General features: G+C 36.0%; 1 protein-coding gene across 1 annotated transcript in view; it reads left to right on the forward strand.

Annotated features, from left to right (window-relative positions):
• Nucleotides 1-20,134, forward strand: part of LOC139561923 (kinesin-like protein KIF1C) — a 79,432-nt gene that overhangs the window by 22,687 nt on the left and 36,611 nt on the right. The window contains exons 5-10 of the mRNA XM_071379357.1: nucleotides 10,781-10,845; nucleotides 11,905-11,970; nucleotides 12,151-12,329; nucleotides 14,820-14,931; nucleotides 16,794-17,016; nucleotides 17,406-17,484. Coding sequence (XP_071235458.1) covers nucleotides 10,781-10,845; nucleotides 11,905-11,970; nucleotides 12,151-12,329; nucleotides 14,820-14,931; nucleotides 16,794-17,016; nucleotides 17,406-17,484 — 724 coding nt within the window. The remainder of the gene's footprint in view (nucleotides 1-10,780; nucleotides 10,846-11,904; nucleotides 11,971-12,150; nucleotides 12,330-14,819; nucleotides 14,932-16,793; nucleotides 17,017-17,405; nucleotides 17,485-20,134) is intronic.

Genomic DNA, 20,134 nt, shown 5'->3' on the forward strand with positions numbered 1-20,134 from the left:
TATCTATAGATACTACTCATGATATATTGATCTATCTATAGATACTACTCATGATATATTGATCTATCTATAGATACTACTCATGATATATTGATCTGTCTATCTGTAGATACTACTCATGATATATTGATCTGTCTATCTGTAGATACTACTCATGATATATTGATCTATCTATAGATACTACTCATGATATATTGATCTGTCTGTCTATAGATACTACTCATGATATATTGATCTATCTGTAGATACTACTCATGATATATTGATCTATCTATAGATACTACTCATGATATATTGATCTGTCTATCTATAGATACTACTCATGATATATTGATCTGTCTGTCTATAGATACTACTCATGATATATTGATCTATCTATAGATACTACTCATGATATATTGATCTGTCTATCTATAGATACTACTCATGATATATTGATCTATCTGTAGATACTACTCATGATATATTGATCTGTCTATCTGTAGATACTACTCATGATATATTGATCTGTCTATCTATAGATACTACTCATGATATATTGATCTATCTGTAGATATTACTCATGATATATTGATCTGTCTATCTGTAGATACTACTCATGATATATTGATCTGTCTATCTATAGATACTACTCATGATATATTGATCTGTCTGTCTATAGATACTACTCATGATATATTGATCTATCTATAGATACTACTCATGATATATTGATCTGTCTATCTGTAGATACTACTCATGATATATTGATCTGTCTATCTATAGATACTACTCATGATATATTGATCTGTCTGTCTATAGATACTACTCATGATATATTGATCTATCTATAGATACTACTCATGATATATTGATCTGTCTATCTGTAGATACTGCTCATGATATATTGATCTGTCTATCTGTAGATACTACTCATGATATATTGATCTATCTATCTATAGATACTACTCATGATATATTGATCTATCTGTAGATACTACTCATGATATATTGATCTATCTATAGATACTACTCATGATATATTGATCTATCTATCTATAGATACTACTCATGATATATTGATCTGTCTATCTGTAGATACTACTCATGATATATTGATCTGTCTATAGATACTACTCATGATATATTGATCTATCTATAGATACTACTCATGATATATTGATCTGTCTATCTGTAGATACTACTCATGATATATTGATCTGTCTATCTGTAGATACTATTCATGATATATTGATCTGTCTATCTATAGATACTACTCATGATATATTGATCTATCTGTAGATACTACTCATGATATATTGATCTGTCTATCTGTAGATACTACTCATGATATATTGATCTGTCTATCTATAGATACTACTCATGATATATTGATCTATCTGTAGATACTACTCATGATATATTGATCTATCTGTAGATACTACTCATGATATATTGATCTATCTATAGATATTACTCATGATATATTGATCTATCTATAGATACTACCCATGATATATTGATCTATCTGTAGATAAACTCATGATATATTGATCTATCTGTTGATAAACTCATGATATATTGATCTATCTGTAGATAAACTCATGATATATTGATCTATCTGTAGATACTACTCATGATATATTGATCTATCTGTAGATACTACTCATGATATATTGATCTATCTATAGATATTACTCATGATATATTGATCTATCTATAGATACTACCCATGATATATTGATCTATCTGTAGATAAACTCATGATATATTGATCTATCTGTTGATAAACTCATGATATATTGATCTATCTGTAGATAAACTCATGATATATTGATCTATCTGTAGATACTACTCATGATATATTGATCTGTCTATCTGTAGATACTACTCATGATATATTGATCTGTCTATCTATAGATACTACTCATGATATATTGATCTGTCTATCTGTAGATACTACTCATGATATATTGATCTATCTATAGATATTACTCATGATATATTGATCTATCTATCTATAGATACTACTCATGATATATTGATCTATCTGTAGATACTACTCATGATATATTGATCTGTCTATCTGTAGATACTACTCATGATATATTGATCTGTCTATCTATAGATACTACTCATGATATATTGATCTATCTGTAGATACTACTCATGATATATTGATCTATCTATAGATACTACTCATGATATATTGATCTGTCTATAGATACTACTCATGATATATTGATCTGTCTATCTGTAGATATTGCTCATGATATATTGATCTATCTATAGATACTACTCATGATATATTGATCTATCTATAGATACTACTCATGATATATTGATCTATCTATCTATAGATACTACTCATGATATATTGATCTATCTATAGATAAACTCATGATATATTGATCTATCTATAGATAAACTCATGATATATTGATCTATCTGTAGATACTACTCATGATATATTGATCTATCTATAGATAAACTCATGATATATTGATCTATCTGTAGATACTACTCATGATATATTGATCTATCTATAGATAAACTCATGATATATTGATCTATCTGTAGATACTACTCATGATATATTGATCTATCTATAGATAAACTCATGATATATTGATCTATCTATAGATACTACTCATGATATATTGATCTATCTATAGATAAACTCATGATATATTGATCTATCTGTAGATACTACTCATGATATATTGATCTATCTATAGATACTACTCATGATATATTGATCTGTCTATCTATAGATACTACTCATGATATATTGATCTATCTGTAGATACTACTCATGATATATTGATCTATCTATAGATACTACTCATGATATATTGATCTGTCTATCTATAGATACTACTCATGATATATTGATCTGTCTATCTGTAGATACTACTCATGATATATTGATCTATCTATCTATAGATACTACTCATGATATATTGATCTATCTATAGATACTACCCATGATATATTGATCTATCTGTAGATAAACCCATGATATATTGATCTATCTGTAGATAAACTCATGATATATTGATCTATCTGTAGATAAACCCATGATATATTGATCTATCTGTAGATAAACCCATGATATATTGATCTATCTGTAGATAAACTCATGATATATTGATCTGTCTATCTGTAGATACTACTCATGATATATTGATCTATCTGTAGATACTACTCATGATATATTGATCTGTCTATCTGTAGATACTACTCATGATATATTGATCTGTCTATCTGTAGATACTACTCATGATATATTGATCTATCTATCTATAGATACTACTCATGATATATTGATCTATCTGTAGATACTACTCATGATATATTGATCTGTCTATCTGTAGATACTACTCATGATATATTGATCTGTCTATCTATAGATACTACTCATGATATATTGATCTATCTGTAGATACTACTCATGATATATTGATCTATCTATAGATACTACTCATGATATATTGATCTGTCTATAGATACTACTCATGATATATTGATCTGTCTATCTGTAGATATTGCTCATGATATATTGATCTATCTATAGATACTACTCATGATATATTGATCTATCTATAGATACTACTCATGATATATTGATCTATCTATCTATAGATACTACTCATGATATATTGATCTATCTATAGATAAACTCATGATATATTGATCTATCTATAGATAAACTCATGATATATTGATCTATCTGTAGATACTACTCATGATATATTGATCTATCTATAGATAAACTCATGATATATTGATCTATCTGTAGATACTACTCATGATATATTGATCTATCTATAGATAAACTCATGATATATTGATCTATCTGTAGATACTACTCATGATATATTGATCTATCTATAGATAAACTCATGATATATTGATCTATCTATAGATACTACTCATGATATATTGATCTATCTATAGATAAACTCATGATATATTGATCTATCTGTAGATACTACTCATGATATATTGATCTATCTATAGATACTACTCATGATATATTGATCTGTCTATCTATAGATACTACTCATGATATATTGATCTATCTGTAGATACTACTCATGATATATTGATCTATCTATAGATACTACTCATGATATATTGATCTGTCTATCTATAGATACTACTCATGATATATTGATCTGTCTATCTGTAGATACTACTCATGATATATTGATCTATCTATCTATAGATACTACTCATGATATATTGATCTATCTATAGATACTACTCATGATATATTGATCTATCTATAGATACTACTCATGATATATTGATCTGTCTATAGATACTACTCATGATATATTGATCTGTCTATCTATAGATACTACTCATGATATATTGATCTATCTATAGATACTACTCATGATATATTGATCTGTCTATCTATAGATACTACTCATGATATATTGATCTATCTATAGATACTACTCATGATATATTGATCTATCTATAGATACTACTCATGATATATTGATCTGTCTATCTGTAGATACTACTCATGATATATTGATCTGTCTATCTGTAGATACTACTCATGATATATTGATCTATCTATCTATAGATACTACTCATGATATATTGATCTATCTATAGATACTACTCATGATATATTGATCTATCTATAGATACTACTCATGATATATTGATCTGTCTATCTGTAGATACTACTCATGATATATTGATCTGTCTATCTGTAGATACTACTCATGATATATTGATCTATCTATAGATACTACTCATGATATATTGATCTGTCTGTCTATAGATACTACTCATGATATATTGATCTATCTGTAGATACTACTCATGATATATTGATCTATCTATAGATACTACTCATGATATATTGATCTGTCTATCTATAGATACTACTCATGATATATTGATCTGTCTGTCTATAGATACTACTCATGATATATTGATCTATCTATAGATACTACTCATGATATATTGATCTGTCTATCTATAGATACTACTCATGATATATTGATCTATCTGTAGATACTACTCATGATATATTGATCTGTCTATCTGTAGATACTACTCATGATATATTGATCTGTCTATCTATAGATACTACTCATGATATATTGATCTATCTGTAGATATTACTCATGATATATTGATCTGTCTATCTGTAGATACTACTCATGATATATTGATCTGTCTATCTATAGATACTACTCATGATATATTGATCTGTCTGTCTATAGATACTACTCATGATATATTGATCTATCTATAGATACTACTCATGATATATTGATCTGTCTATCTGTAGATACTACTCATGATATATTGATCTGTCTATCTATAGATACTACTCATGATATATTGATCTGTCTGTCTATAGATACTACTCATGATATATTGATCTATCTATAGATACTACTCATGATATATTGATCTGTCTATCTGTAGATACTGCTCATGATATATTGATCTGTCTATCTGTAGATACTACTCATGATATATTGATCTATCTATCTATAGATACTACTCATGATATATTGATCTATCTGTAGATACTACTCATGATATATTGATCTATCTATAGATACTACTCATGATATATTGATCTATCTATCTATAGATACTACTCATGATATATTGATCTGTCTATCTGTAGATACTACTCATGATATATTGATCTGTCTATAGATACTACTCATGATATATTGATCTATCTATAGATACTACTCATGATATATTGATCTGTCTATCTGTAGATACTACTCATGATATATTGATCTGTCTATCTGTAGATACTATTCATGATATATTGATCTGTCTATCTATAGATACTACTCATGATATATTGATCTATCTGTAGATACTACTCATGATATATTGATCTGTCTATCTGTAGATACTACTCATGATATATTGATCTGTCTATCTATAGATACTACTCATGATATATTGATCTATCTGTAGATACTACTCATGATATATTGATCTATCTGTAGATACTACTCATGATATATTGATCTATCTATAGATATTACTCATGATATATTGATCTATCTATAGATACTACCCATGATATATTGATCTATCTGTAGATAAACTCATGATATATTGATCTATCTGTTGATAAACTCATGATATATTGATCTATCTGTAGATAAACTCATGATATATTGATCTATCTGTAGATACTACTCATGATATATTGATCTATCTGTAGATACTACTCATGATATATTGATCTATCTATAGATATTACTCATGATATATTGATCTATCTATAGATACTACCCATGATATATTGATCTATCTGTAGATAAACTCATGATATATTGATCTATCTGTTGATAAACTCATGATATATTGATCTATCTGTAGATAAACTCATGATATATTGATCTATCTGTAGATACTACTCATGATATATTGATCTGTCTATCTGTAGATACTACTCATGATATATTGATCTGTCTATCTATAGATACTACTCATGATATATTGATCTGTCTATCTGTAGATACTACTCATGATATATTGATCTATCTATAGATATTACTCATGATATATTGATCTATCTATCTATAGATACTACTCATGATATATTGATCTATCTGTAGATACTACTCATGATATATTGATCTGTCTATCTGTAGATACTACTCATGATATATTGATCTGTCTATCTATAGATACTACTCATGATATATTGATCTATCTGTAGATACTACTCATGATATATTGATCTATCTATAGATACTACTCATGATATATTGATCTGTCTATAGATACTACTCATGATATATTGATCTGTCTATCTGTAGATATTGCTCATGATATATTGATCTATCTATAGATACTACTCATGATATATTGATCTATCTATAGATACTACTCATGATATATTGATCTATCTATCTATAGATACTACTCATGATATATTGATCTATCTATAGATAAACTCATGATATATTGATCTATCTATAGATAAACTCATGATATATTGATCTATCTGTAGATACTACTCATGATATATTGATCTATCTATAGATAAACTCATGATATATTGATCTATCTGTAGATACTACTCATGATATATTGATCTATCTATAGATAAACTCATGATATATTGATCTATCTGTAGATACTACTCATGATATATTGATCTATCTATAGATAAACTCATGATATATTGATCTATCTATAGATACTACTCATGATATATTGATCTATCTATAGATAAACTCATGATATATTGATCTATCTGTAGATACTACTCATGATATATTGATCTATCTATAGATACTACTCATGATATATTGATCTGTCTATCTATAGATACTACTCATGATATATTGATCTATCTGTAGATACTACTCATGATATATTGATCTATCTATAGATACTACTCATGATATATTGATCTGTCTATCTATAGATACTACTCATGATATATTGATCTGTCTATCTGTAGATACTACTCATGATATATTGATCTATCTATCTATAGATACTACTCATGATATATTGATCTATCTATAGATACTACTCATGATATATTGATCTGTCTATAGATACTACTCATGATATATTGATCTGTCTATCTATAGATACTACTCATGATATATTGATCTATCTATAGATACTACTCATGATATATTGATCTGTCTATCTATAGATACTACTCATGATATATTGATCTATCTATAGATACTACTCATGATATATTGATCTATCTATAGATACTACTCATGATATATTGATCTGTCTATCTGTAGATACTACTCATGATATATTGATCTGTCTATCTGTAGATACTACTCATGATATATTGATCTATCTATCTATAGATACTACTCATGATATATTGATCTATCTATAGATACTACTCATGATATATTGATCTATCTATAGATACTACTCATGATATATTGATCTGTCTATCTGTAGATACTACTCATGATATATTGATCTGTCTATCTGTAGATACTACTCATGATATATTGATCTATCTATAGATACTACTCATGATATATTGATCTGTCTGTCTATAGATACTACTCATGATATATTGATCTATCTGTAGATACTACTCATGATATATTGATCTATCTATAGATACTACTCATGATATATTGATCTGTCTATCTATAGATACTACTCATGATATATTGATCTGTCTGTCTATAGATACTACTCATGATATATTGATCTATCTATAGATACTACTCATGATATATTGATCTGTCTATCTATAGATAAACTCATGATATATTGATCTATCTATAGATACTACTCATGATATATTGATCTATCTATAGATACTACTCATGATATATTGATCTGTCTATCTGTAGATACTACTCATGATATATTGATCTGTCTATCTATAGATACTACTCATGATATATTGATCTGTCTGTCTATAGATACTACTCATGATATATTGATCTATCTATAGATACTACTCATGATATATTGATCTGTCTATCTGTAGATACTACTCATGATATATTGATCTGTCTATCTATAGATACTACTCATGATATATTGATCTGTCTGTCTATAGATACTACTCATGATATATTGATCTATCTATAGATACTACTCATGATATATTGATCTGTCTATCTGTAGATACTGCTCATGATATATTGATCTGTCTATCTGTAGATACTACTCATGATATATTGATCTATCTATCTATAGATACTACTCATGATATATTGATCTATCTGTAGATACTACTCATGATATATTGATCTATCTATAGATACTACTCATGATATATTGATCTATCTATCTATAGATACTACTCATGATATATTGATCTGTCTATCTGTAGATACTACTCATGATATATTGATCTGTCTATAGATACTACTCATGATATATTGATCTATCTATAGATACTACTCATGATATATTGATCTGTCTATCTGTAGATACTACTCATGATATATTGATCTGTCTATCTGTAGATACTATTCATGATATATTGATCTGTCTATCTATAGATACTACTCATGATATATTGATCTATCTGTAGATACTACTCATGATATATTGATCTGTCTATCTGTAGATACTACTCATGATATATTGATCTGTCTATCTATAGATACTACTCATGATATATTGATCTATCTGTAGATACTACTCATGATATATTGATCTATCTGTAGATACTACTCATGATATATTGATCTATCTATAGATATTACTCATGATATATTGATCTATCTATAGATACTACCCATGATATATTGATCTATCTGTAGATAAACTCATGATATATTGATCTATCTGTTGATAAACTCATGATATATTGATCTATCTGTAGATAAACTCATGATATATTGATCTATCTGTAGATACTACTCATGATATATTGATCTATCTGTAGATACTACTCATGATATATTGATCTATCTATAGATATTACTCATGATATATTGATCTATCTATAGATACTACCCATGATATATTGATCTATCTGTAGATAAACTCATGATATATTGATCTATCTGTTGATAAACTCATGATATATTGATCTATCTGTAGATAAACTCATGATATATTGATCTATCTGTAGATACTACTCATGATATATTGATCTATCTGTAGATACTACTCATGATATATTGATCTGTCTATCTATAGATACTACTCATGATATATTGATCTGTCTATCTGTAGATACTACTCATGATATATTGATCTATCTATAGATATTACTCATGATATATTGATCTATCTATAGATACTACTCATGATATATTGATCTATCTGTAGATACTACTCATGATATATTGATCTGTCTATCTGTAGATACTACTCATGATATATTGATCTGTCTATCTGTAGATACTACTCATGATATATTGATCTATCTATAGATACTACTCATGATATATTGATCTGTCTATCTGTAGATACTGCTCATGATATATTGATCTATCTGTAGATATTACTCATGATATATTGATCTATCTATAGATACTACTCATGATATATTGATCTATCTATAGATACTACTCATGATATATTGATCTATCTATAGATATTACTCATGATATATTGATCTATCTGTTGATAAACTCATGATATATTGATCTATCTGTAGATAAACTCATGATATATTGATCTATCTGTAGATACTACTCATGATATATTGATCTGTCTATCTGTAGATACTACTCATGATATATTGATCTGTCTATCTGTAGATACTACTCATGATATATTGATCTATCTATAGATACTACTCATGCTATATTGATCTATCTATCTATAGATACTACTCATGATATATTGATCTATCTGTAGATACTACTCATGATATATTGATCTGTCTGTAGATACTACTCATGCTATATTGATCTATCTATCTATAGATACTACTCATGATATATTGATCTATCTGTAGATACTACTCATGATATATTGATCTGTCTATCTATAGATACTACTCATGATATATTGATCTATCTATAGATACTACTCATGATATATTGATCTGTCTATCTGTAGATACTACTCATGATATATTGATCTGTCTATCTATAGATACTACTCATGATATATTGATCTATCTATAGATACTACTCATGATATTATTGATCTGTCTATCTGTAGATAAACTCATGATATATTGATCTGTCTGTCTTTAGATACTACTCATGATATATTGATCTATCTATAGATACTACTCATGATATATTGATCTGTCTTGCTGTAGATAAACTCATGACGTATTGATCTGTCTACCTGCTGTTTGTTTTGTTTCCAGGAGCAGGGAAGAGTTACACCATGATGGGACGGCAGGAAGAGGGACAGGAGGGGATCATTCCACAGGTAACTGACCTCTGACCTCTGATACATCCATATCATCCCTCTGATATACCATCCTCACAGTCATTTAAACAGCAACCTAAACTGAATTGAATTAAACCCATTTATTGTAAATGGTTTATATTGTGATCTTTCTCTCCCTCTCCATCTCTCTCCCCATCCCGCTCTCTCCCCATCTCTCTCTCCATCCCTCTCTCTCTCTCTCTCTCTCTCCATCTCTCCCCCCCATCCCGCTCTCTCTCTCCATCTCTCTCCCCATCCCGCTCTCTCTCTCCATCTCTCTCCCCATCCCTCTCTCTCTCTCTCCATCTCTCTCCCCATCCCTCTCTCTCTCTCTTCATCCCTCTCTCTCTCTCTCTCTCTCTCTCTCTCTCTCTCTCTCTCTCTCTCTCTCTCTCTCTCTCTCTCTCTCTCTCTCCATCTCTCTCCCCATCTCTCTCTCCATCCCTCTCTCTCTCTCTCCATCTCTCTCCCCATCTCTCTCTCCATCCCTCTCTCTCTCTCTCCATCTCTCCCCCCCATCCCGCTCTCTCTCTCCATCTCTCTCCCCATCCTGCTCTCTCTCTCCATCTCTCTCCCCATCCCTCTCTCTCTCTCCATCTCTCTCCCCATCTCTCTCTCTCTTCATCCCTCTCTCTCTCTCCCTCTCTCTCTCTCTCTCTCTCTCTCTCTCTCTCTCTCTCTCTCTCTCTCTCTCTCTCTCTCTCTCTCTCTCTCTCTCTCTCTCTCTCTCTCTCTCTCTCTCCCCATCTCTCTCTCCATCCCTCTCTCTCTCTCTCCATCTCTCTCCCCATCCCTCTCTCTCTCTCTCTCTCTCTCTCTCTCTCTCTCTCTCTCCCCATCCTGCTCTCTCCCCATCTCTCTCTCCATCCCCCCCATCCCTCTCTCCATCTCTCCCCCCCATCCCGCTCTCTCTCCATCCCTCTCTCCATCTCTCCCCATCCCTCTCTCCATCTCTCCCCCCCATCCCCTCTCTCTCCATCTCTCCCCATCCCTCTCTCTCTCTCTCTCTCTCTCTCTCTCTCTCTCTCCATCTCTCCCCCCCATCCCCTCTCTCTCCAGCTGTGTGAGGATTTGTTTAAGAGGACAGTTGGGAACACAGATCCTGATCTCTCCTTCTCAGTGGAGGTATGCCACCCACACTTCTAGACTCCCTTCTTTCCTTTCCTTGGAGTAAGCCCTTTAAGTGACCTTCACTTCTGCCCTTCCACACTTCTAGACTCCCTTCTTTCCTTTCCTTGGAGTAAGCCCTTTAAGTGACCTTCACTTCTGCCCTTCCACACCTCACTAGTCTGTACTCTGTTACAGGTGTCCTACATGGAGATCTACTGTGAGAGGGTGCGTGACCTGTTGAACCCTAAATCGAAGGGTACACTCCGTGTTAGGGAGCACCCTATAATGGGACCGTACGTTGAAGATCTGTCTAAACTGGCTGTAACCGGATACAATGACATTCAGGACCTAATGGACTGTGGAAACAAAGCTAGGTGAGGGAACGGTGTGTGTGGGTGTGTGGGACAGGACATGGTGTGTAGATGGATCATTATACCAATTCAGTGGCCTTGTGGTTAGAGGTTAGGGGTTAGGGGTTCGATCCCGGTTTATGCCTCTCTGCTTGGCATGCGGCATTACAAGATAGATTCAGGAGATGGACTAGTGTCCTGTCCAGGGGGTGTCCTGTACATCAAGCTGTCTCACTACAGAAACAGGAGATAGACTAGTGTCCTGTCCAGGGGGTGTACTGTACATCAAGCTGTCTCACTACAGAAACAGGAGATAGACTAGTGTCCTGTCCAGGGGGTGTACTGTACATCAAGCTGTCTCACTACAGTAACAGGATATAGACTAGTGTCCTGTCCAGGGGGTGTACTGTACATCAAGCTGTCTCACTACAGAAACAGGAGATAGACTAGTGTCCTGTCCAGGGGGTGTACTGTACATCAAGCTGTCTCACTACAGAAACAGGAGATAGACTAGTGTCCTGTCCAGGGGGTGTACTGTACATCAAGCTGTCTCACTACAGAAACAGGAGATAGACTAGTGTCCTGTCCAGGGGGTGTACTGTACATCAAGCTGTCTCACTACAGAAACAGGAGATAGACTAGTGTCCTGTCCAGGGGGTGTACTGTACATCAAGCTGTCTCACTACAGAAACAGGATATAGACTAGTGTCCTGTCCAGGGGTTGTCCTGGTACATCAAGCTGTCTCACTACAGTAACAGGAGATAGACTAGTGTCCTGTCCAGGGGGTGTACTGTACATCAAGCTGTCTCACTACAGAAGCAGGAACCATTCTGGCTCAGATCAGGCTACTATATATACTATACTATTACTACAGTAACAGGAGCCATTCTGGCTCAGATCAGGCTACTATATATACTATACTATTACTACAGAAACAGGAGCCATTCTGGCTCAGATCAGGCTACTATATATACTATTACTACAGAAACAGGAGCCATTCTGGCTCAGATCAGGCTACTATATATACTATACTATTACTACAGAAACAGGAGCCATTCTGGCTCAGATCAGGCTACTACATATACTATACTATTGCTACAGAAACAGGAGCCATTCTGGCTCAGATCAGGCTACTATATATACTATACTATTACTACAGAAACAGGAGCCATTCTGGCTCAGATCAGGCTACTATATATACTATACTATTACTACAGAAACAGGAGCCATTCTGGCTCAGATCAGGTTACTTACTATAGATTGAGGAAAGCAGATTGTTTGCTATATTAACTAGTTGACTGACTGATTGGTATATTAACTAGTTGACTGACTGATTGGTATGTTAACTAGTTGACTGACTGGTATGTTAACTACTTGACTGATTGGTATATTAACTAGTTGACTGACTGATTGGTATGTTAACTAGTTGACTGACTGGTATGTTAACTACTTGACTGATTGGTATATTAACTAGTTGACTGACTGATTGGTATATTATCTAGTTGACTGACTGATTGGTATATTAACTAGTTGACTGACTGATTGGTATATTAACTAGTTGACTGACTGATTGATATATTAACTAGTTGACTGACTGATTGGTATATTAACTAGTTGACTGATTGGTATATTAACTAGTTGACTGACTGATTGGTATATTAACTAGTTGACTGATTGGTATATTAACTAGTTGACTGCCTGATTGATATATTAACTAGTTGACTGACTGATTGGTATATTAATTAGTTGACTGATTGGTATATTAACTAGTTGACTGATTGGTATATTAACTAGTTGACTGACTGATTGGTATATTATCTAGTTGACTGACTGATTGGTATATTAACTAGTTGACTGATTGGTATATTAACTAGTTGACTGACTGATTGATATATTAACTAGTTGACTGACTGATTGGTATATTAATTAGTTGACTGATTGGTATATTAACTAGTTGACTGATTGATATATTAACTAGTTGACTGACTGATTGGTATATTATCTAGTTGACTGACTGATTGGTATATTAACTAGTTGACTGATTGGTATATTAACTAGTTGACTGACTGATTGATATATTAACTAGTTGACTGACTGATTGGTATATTAACTAGTTGACTGACTGATTGGTATATTAACTAGTTGACTGACTGATTGGTATATTAACTAGTTGACTGATTGGTATATTAACTAGTTGACTGACTGATTGGTATATTAACTAGTTGACTGACTGATTGGTATATTAACTAGTTGACTGATTGGTATATTAAGTAGTTGTGTTATTGATTTCAGGACGGTGGGGTGTGTGTGTGTTCAATGAGGGATTTCTTGTTGATTGATATATTGATTGATTGGTATTGATTTCAGGACGGTGGGGTGTGTGTTAAATGAGGGATTTCTTGTTGATTGATATATTGATTGATTGGTATTGATTTCAGGACGGTGGGGTGTGTGTGTGTTCAATGAGGGATTTCTTGTTGATTGATATATTGATTGATTGGTATTGATTTCAGGACGGTGGCAGCAACAAATATGAATGAGACGTCTAGTCGTTCCCACGCCGTCTTCACCATCGTGTTCACACAGAAACGAAGAGACCAACTCACCAGCCTGGACACGGAGAAGGTAAACACACTATAATAATACAGTATTGGTTGTCAGACAGACAGGGTGTGTTAGGTGTGTGTGTGTGTGTGAAACAAAGAGACCAACACCTCCCTGGACACGGAGAAGGTAGTAGGGGGGGGGGCTGGTATGAATGTAACTCTGGTGATGAGGAGGGGGGGGGGCTGGTATGAATGTAACTCTGGTGATGAGGAGGGGGGGGGGGCTGGTATGAATGTAACTCTGGTGATGAGGAGGGGGGGGGGGCTGGTATGAATGTAACTCTGGTGATGAGGAGGGGGGGGGGGCTGGTATGAATGTAACTCTGGTGATGAGGAGGGGGGGGGGGCTGGTAGGAATGTAACTCTGGTGATGAGGAGGGGGGGGGGGGCTGGTAGGAATGTAACTCTGGTGATGAGGAGGGGGGGGGCTGGTATGAATGTAACTCTGGTGATGAGGAGGGGGGGGGGCTGGTATGAATGTAACTCTGGTGATGAGGAGGGGGGGGGGGGGCTGGTATGAATGTAACTCTGGTGATGAGGAGGGGGGGGGGGCTGGTATGAATGTAACTCTGGTGATGAGGAGGGGGGGGGGGCTGGTATGAATGTAACTCTGGTGATGAGGAGGGGGGGGGGCTGGTATGAATGTAACTCTGGTGATGAGGAGGGGGGGGGGCTGGTATGAATGTAACTCTGGTGATGAGGGGGGGGGGGGGGGGCTGGTATGAATGTAACTCTGGTGATGAGGAGGGGGGGGGGGCTGGTATGAATGTAACTCTGGTGATGAGGAGGGGGGGGGGGGGCTGGTAGGAATGTAACTCTGGTGATGAGGAGGGGGGGGGGCTGGTATGAATGTAACTCTGGCGATGAGGAGGGGGGGGGGGCTGGTATGAATGTAACTCTGGTGATGAGGAGGGGGGGGGGGGCTGGTATGAATGTAACTCTGGTGATGAGGAGGGGGGGGGGGGCTGGTATGAATGTAACTCTGGTGATGAGGAGGGGGGGGGGGGCTGGTATGAATGTAACTCTGGTGATGAGGAGGGGGGGGGGGCTGGTATGAATGTAACTGGTGATGAGGAGGGGGGGGCTGGTATGAATGTAACTCTGGTGATGAGGAGGGGGGGGGGCTGGTATGAATGTAACTCTGGTGATGAGGAGGGGGGGGGGGCTGGTATGAATGTAACTCTGGTGATGAGGAGGGGGGGGGGGCTGGTATGAATGTAACTCTGGTGATGAGGAGGGGGGGGGGGCTGGTATGAATGTAACTCTGGTGATGAGGAGGGGGGGGGGGCTGGTATGAATGTAACTGGTGATGAGGAGGGGGGGGCTGGTATGAATGTAACTCTGGTGATGAGGAGGGGGGGGGCTGGTATGAATGTAACTCTGGTGATGAGGAGGGGGGGCTGGTATGAATGTAACTCTGGTGATGAGGAGGGGGGGGGCTGGTATGAATGTAACTCTGGTGATGAGGAGGGGGGGCTGGTAGGAATGTAACTCTGGTGATGAGGAGGGGGGGGGGCTGGTATGAATGTAACTCTGGTGATGAGGAGGGGGGGGGGCTGGTATGAATGTAACTCTGGTGATGAGGAGGGGGGGGGGCTGGTATGAATGTAACTGGTGATGAGGAGGGGGGGGCTGGTATGAATGTAACTCTGGTGATGAGGAGGGGGGGGCTGGTATGAATGTAACTCTGGTGATGAGGAGGGGGGGCTGGTATGAATGTAACTCTGGTGATGAGGAGGGGGGGGGCTGGTATGAATGTAACTCTGGTGATGAGGAGGGGGGGGGGGGCTGGTAGGAATGTAACTCGAGGTGAGTCTGGTGGACCTACAGGTCAGGGGTTACAGGTCAGGGGTTAGGTATTAACCATGTTATTCTCTCCAGGTCAGTAAGGTGAGTCTGGTGGACCTAGCTGGTAGTGAGAGAGCCGACTCGTCGGGGGCAAAGGGCTTGAGGTTGAAGGAAGGAGCCAACATCAACAAGTCTCTCACCACGCTGGGGAAGGTCATCTCTGCTCTGGCTGAAATGCAGAGCAGTAAGAAGAGGAAGTCCGACTTCATCCCCTACAGAGACTCGGTCCTCACCTGGCTACTGAAAGAGAACCTAGGTGAGAGTCCTGCTGGACATTTATCTGTGTCTATGGTAACTCCAGGACAGAGGATGGATGGAGGGGGGGTCTATGTGATATATAAACCTGTCTCTCTGTCTCTATGGTAACTCCAGGACAGAGGATGGATGGAGGGGGGGTCTATGTGATATATAAACCTGTCTCTCTGTCTCTATGGTAACTCCAGGACAGAGGATGGATGGAGGGGGGGTCTATGTGATATATAAACCTGTCTCTCTGTCTCTATGGTAACTCCAGGACAGAGGATGGATGGAGGGGGGTGTCTATGTGGTATATAAACCTGTCTCTCTGTCTCTATGGTAACTCCAGGACAGAGGATGGATAGAGGGGGTGTCTATGTGGTATATAAACCTGTCTCTCTGTGTCAGGTGGTAACTCCAGGACAGCGATGATAGCAGCTCTCAGTCCAGCAGACATTAACTATGAAGAAACACTCAGTACACTCAGGTAGACATCTCCCCCTCTCTCCCTCTCTGTCTCTATCCACTCAACCCTCCACATCAGTCTCTCTGTCTCTATCAACCCTCCACATCAGTCTCCATGTGTCTGTCTATCAGTCGCCATGTGTCTGTCTATCAGTCTGTCTATCAGTCTGTATATCAGTCTGTATATCAGTCTGTATATCAGTCTCCACGTGTCTGTCTATCAGTCTGTATATCAGTCTCTATGTGTCTGTCTATCAGTCTGTATATCAGTCTCCACGTGTCTGTCTATCAGTCGCCATGTGTCTGTCTATCAGTCTGTATATCAGTCTCCAGGTGTCTGTATATCAGTCTCCATGTGTCTGTCTATCAGTCTGTATATCAGTCTGTATATCAGTCTCCGTGTGTCTGTATATCAGTCTGTATATCAGTCTCCATGTGTCTGTATATCAGTCTGTATATCAGTCTCCAAGTGTCTGTCTATCAGTCTGTCTATCAGTCTGTCTATCAGTCTGTATATCAGTCTCCATGTGTCTGTCTATCAGTCTGTATATCAGTCTCCATGTGTCTGTATATCAGTCTGTATATCAGTCTCTATGTGTCTGTATATCAGTCTGTATATCAGTCTCTATGTGTCTGTATATCAGTCTGTATATCAGTCTGTATATCAGTCTATATATCAGCCTCCATGTGTCTGTATATCAGTCTGTATATCAGTCTCTATGTGTCTGTATATCAGTCTGTATATCAGTCTGTATATCAGTCTATATATCAGCCTCCATGTGTCTGTATATCAGTCTGTATATCAGTCTCCATGTGTCTGTCTATCAGTCTGTATATCAGTCTGTATATCAGTCTGTATATCAGTCTATATATCAGCCTCCATGTGTCTGTATATCAGTCTGTATATCAGTCTCCAAGTGTCTGTATATCAGTCTGTATATCAGTCTGTATATCAGTCTCCAAGTGCCTGTATATCAGTCTGTATATCAGTCTGTCTATCAGTCTGTATATCAGTCTGTCTATCAGTCTCCAAGTGTCTGTATATCAGTCTGTATATCAGTCTGTATATCAGTCTGTCTATCAGTCTCCAAGTGTCTGTATATCAGTCTGTATATCAGTCTGTATATCAGTCTCCAAGTGTCTGTATATCAGTCTGTATATCAGTCTGTGTATCAGTCTGTGTATCAGTCTGTATATCAGTCTGTATATCAGTCTCCAAGTGTCTGTATATCAGTCTGTATATCAGTCTGTCTATCAGGCTGTATATCAGTCTCCATGTGTCTGTATGTCAGTCTCCATGTGTCTGTATATCAGTCTGTATATCAGTCTCCATGTGTCTGTCTATCAGTCTGTATATAAGTCTCCATGTGTCTGTCTATCAGTCTGTATATCAGTCTCTATGTGTCTGTATATCAGTCTGTATATCAGTCTGTATATCAGTCTCCATGTGTCTGTCTATCAGTCTGTATATCAGTCTCCATGTGTCTGTCTATCAGTCTGTCTATCAGTCTGTCTATCAGTCTGTATATCAGTCTGTATATCAGTCTCCCCGTGTCTGTATATCAGTCTGTATATCAGTCTCCATGTGTCTGTCTATCAGTCTGTATATCAGTCTGTATATCAGTCTCCATGTGTCTGTATATCAGTCTGTATATCAGTCTCCATGTGTCTGTCTATGAGTCTGTATATCAGTCTGTATATCAGTCTCCATGTGTCTGTCTATCAGTCTGTATATCAGTCTCCATGTGTCTGTATATCAGTCTGTATATCAGTCTCCATGTGTCTGTCTATCAGTCTGTATATCAGTCTCCATGTGTCTGTCTATCAGTCTGTATATCAGTCTGTATATCAGTCTCCATGTGTCTGTATATCAGTCTGTATATCAGTCTCCATGTGTCTGTATATCAGTCTCCATGTGTCTGTCTATCAGTCTGTATATCAGTCTCCATGTGTCTGTCTATCAGTCTGTCTATCAGTCTGTCTATCAGTCTGTCTATCAGTCTGTCTATCAGTCTGTCTATCAGTCTGTATATCAGTCTCCATGTGTCTGTCTATCAGTCTGTATATCAGTCTGTATATCAGTCTCCATGTATCTGTATATCAGTCTGTATATCAGTCTGTATATCAGTCTCCATGTGTCTGTCCATCAGTCTGTATATCAGTCTGTATATCAGTCTCCATGTATCTGTATATCAGTCTGTATATCAGTCTGTATATCAGTCTCCATGTGTCTGTCCATCAGTCTGTATATCAGTCTGTATATCAGTCTCCATGTATCTGTATATCAGTCTGTATATCAGTCTGTATATCAGTCTCCATGTGACTGTCTATCAGTCTGTATATCAGTCTCTATGTGTCTGTATATCAGTCTGTATATCAGTCTGTATATCAGTCTCCATGTGTCTGTCTATCAGTCTGTATATCAGTCTCCATGTGTCTGTCTATCAGTCTGTCTATCAGTCTGTCTATCAGTCTGTATATCAGTCTGTATATCAGTCTCCCCGTGTCTGTATATCAGTCTGTATATCAGTCTCCATGTGTCTGTCTATCAGTCTGTATATCAGTCTGTATATCAGTCTCCATGTGTCTGTATATCAGTCTGTATATCAGTCTCCATGTGTCTGTCTATGAGTCTGTATATCAGTCTGTATATCAGTCTCCATGTGTCTGTC

Source organism: Salvelinus alpinus, chromosome 31 (assembly GCF_045679555.1).
Source record: "Salvelinus alpinus chromosome 31, SLU_Salpinus.1, whole genome shotgun sequence".
Taxonomy (NCBI): domain Eukaryota; kingdom Metazoa; phylum Chordata; class Actinopteri; order Salmoniformes; family Salmonidae; genus Salvelinus; species Salvelinus alpinus.